The following is a 2,774-nucleotide window of genomic DNA, read 5'->3' as shown; positions in this document are numbered from 1 at the left end:
ACCCCGAGGACCTGACTTTCCCTTTGAGTGTCTCACGAACCTCTCAGGTTTTCACAAGAGCCTTCCGGCTGCGGGGATGACAGTGGGATGAAGGGAGGAGGCCGGGGCAGTGTCTGGATGAGCCACGAGCAGACGTGGGCCCCGTGCGGGGGTGAGCATGGGAGGGCCTCGCTATCTCCTCCTCAGGACCTTTGCACGGGCCGCGCCGTGCCCGGAACCCTCCCCCCAGGCCCCTCTCCGCCTGCCTCCCGCGAGTCTGTCTGGCCTTCAGCTCGGCCGTCTGTCAGATGGGGCTCCAGGCCAAGAAGAGGATGCAGAGAGGGGCTTAGGATCAGAGAGGGGCTGAGGGTGTGCAGCCCACTGAGCTGGGTCTGGCCACCGCCTGGCTCCATCCACTCGAAGGGACTGGAACAGGAGACCACTCCAACAGGCCTATGAGTCGGGGGAGACACCAAGGCGAGGTCCATGGGATGTCTGTGAACGCCCGTGCCTTGCGACCACCCAGCCCCGGGACCCTGCGCCCGCCGGTGGGCTGCTGGCCCGTAATTGGATTTGCCAGGCAGCTGTCAGGGCTAAGCAGGCCCACTTGATGCAGCCACGCTCAGCCGGTAATTGGTGAAGTTAGCAGGTCGGCGGGGGCAGAGGTCGGGTGGTTAATGCTGTCGTGGGGGCTTTGATGAAGTCAGCCCTGCTGCAGGGCTGGGAGCCGCGGTGCGAACCTCTGTGTGCCATGGGGCTCCGCTGCCCCTCGCCTAACTCGGTTAGGGGGTCTCCAGCTGCCGGCCCGGCCCCGGGGCTCTGCAGGGCTGGACCCAGGAGGCCTGAGCCTGCAGGGGCAGCAGATCAGCTGCTGTGTGCTCCTGCCCAGGGCCCTGCAGCACCCGAGGGGACTTGCGGGCCCCTAGGGATCTTGGGGTGCTGCCCTGTGGCGGGGACGGGGGGGACAAGGGCCGGGCCGCCAGGATCTCAGGGCGAGGCCTGATATCTTCATGCTGAAGCCAGCAGTGCACCCCGCCCCCGCGGCCGGCGGCGGACCTAACCAGTGGTGGTTAGGGGCCCCAGGCCGTGGGCTGGGCAGGCGGGCGGCGGTCATGACCCTCACGACCCCGACAACGCGCGCGCACGGACGCAGGCACGCATGCAAGGGCGCGGGCACGGACACGCACGCACGGACACGGACATGCGCGCACGGACACGCACACACGCACGCACGCACGCACGCGCACGCACGGACGCGGGCACGCACGCACGGGCGCCGGCACCGAGACGTGCGCACGGACACACACGCACAGACCTGCACTCACGGACACGCACGCATGGACCCGAACGGACACGCATACACAGACACGCAAGGACACGCACGCAGGCGCAGGAGGTGCCAGCCAGGAGGCCGCTCGGTGCCCTGGTGAGGTCAGCGTGCGCCGGATGCCGGACCCATCCCCCGGCCTCATCCCCCGGCCTCTGCCGTCCGCCCCGCCGGCTCCCCAAGCGAACCACCGCGCCCAAAGCTCACTTAGCTCGTTTATTGAGCACCGCCGGGCGGCGGGCACGGGCGGCGCCTACTTGCTGTCCACGCGTTTGAGCTGCTCCTTGCCGTTGATGGTCACCGACGTGAGCTGCCCGTCCTCCTCCACCTCCACGCGCTCCTGCCCGTTCTCCACGATGCGCTTGGTGGTGACCTTGTGGCCGTTGACGATCTCGGTGGACGACATCACCGATTTGAACCCGGAGCCGCCCGAGCCGGAGCCGCCGAAGGACGTGGACGAGAAGGTGGTCCGGCCGGCGCCCCCGCGGCCCAGGCTGTCAAAGGCCGAGAAGGCCTCCATGAAGGCGGGGAACTCGCCGAAGCCGGCCGAGAAGGCCCCGCGCAGCCCGTGGCCCCGGGCCCCGCGCTCGCTGCCGAAGGGCGCATCCCAGAAGTCGAAGGAGAAGGGGTCCAGGCCGCCGAAGAACTCACGGAAGATGTCCTCCGGGTTGCGGAAGGTGTAGCCGCCGCCGAAGGGGCTGCCGTGCGGGGAGCCGGTCCCGCCGAGCCGCCAGCCGTCGCAGCCCGCGCGGTCGTACAGCGAGCGCTTCTTGGAGTCGGACAGGACCTCGTAGGCCTCGGACACCTGCTTGAACTTCTTCTCGGCCTCCTCCTTGTTGTCAGGGTTCTTGTCGGGGTGCCAGCGCAGGGCCAGCTTGCGGTAGGCCTTCTTGATGTCCTCCGGGGAGGCGCTGGCCTGCACCCCGAGCACTTCGTAGTAGTTAGCCATGCCGAGGGCCGGGGCGCGGCGGCGGGGAGACGCGGGCCCGGGGCCCGGGTGGCCGCTGGGTGGGGGCACCAGTGGCAAGTGCAGGTCGCTCAGCGGGGGCCTGGCTGGACTCGGGCTCCGGGGCGGCTCTGCCCGGCCGACTACCCTTTCATAGTACCAGCGCAGGGGGACGGGTGGGCGCCTCGCTGGAGGGGCGGGGGGAGGGAAGGCAGTGCCGCTGGGGGCCCCCCTCGGCCACAAGGCCCCCCGCAGAGCCGCCCGGCCCTTTGTGACATCGGGCCTGGGCGGGGCAGAGCCCGGTCCCTGCAGTCCGGGGCCTGGTACACGGGCCGGCCCTGCGCAGGAGGCCACGCCTGGGGGTCCACACTCGGAGCTCAGGCTGCTGGAGCCGCCAGGGCTGAACCCCAGGGGCTGAGACAGGACCAGCCTCCGGAGGTGGGCCCCGGGGTCTGTGCTGGAGGTCAGGGAGGGGCGTGAGGCCCCCCGGGGTGCAAGTGGACTGAGCCCAGAGGCTGGGTG

General features: G+C 70.2%; 1 protein-coding gene across 1 annotated transcript; it reads right to left on the bottom strand.

Moving 5' to 3' along the window:
• Positions 1-1,508: 1,508 nt before the first annotated feature.
• On the bottom strand, positions 1,509-2,498 carry DNAJB8 (DnaJ heat shock protein family (Hsp40) member B8). The gene has a single exon (XM_002697148.7). The coding sequence runs from the start codon at positions 2,253-2,255 to the stop codon at positions 1,560-1,562; it is 696 nt and encodes a 231-aa protein (XP_002697194.1). The 5' UTR covers positions 2,256-2,498; the 3' UTR covers positions 1,509-1,559.
• Positions 2,499-2,774: the final 276 nt, after the last annotated feature.

This window comes from Bos taurus, chromosome 22 (genome assembly GCF_002263795.3).
Source record: "Bos taurus isolate L1 Dominette 01449 registration number 42190680 breed Hereford chromosome 22, ARS-UCD2.0, whole genome shotgun sequence".
NCBI lineage: Eukaryota > Metazoa > Chordata > Mammalia > Artiodactyla > Bovidae > Bos > Bos taurus.
This window is presented reverse-complemented; position numbering and strand designations above follow the sequence as displayed.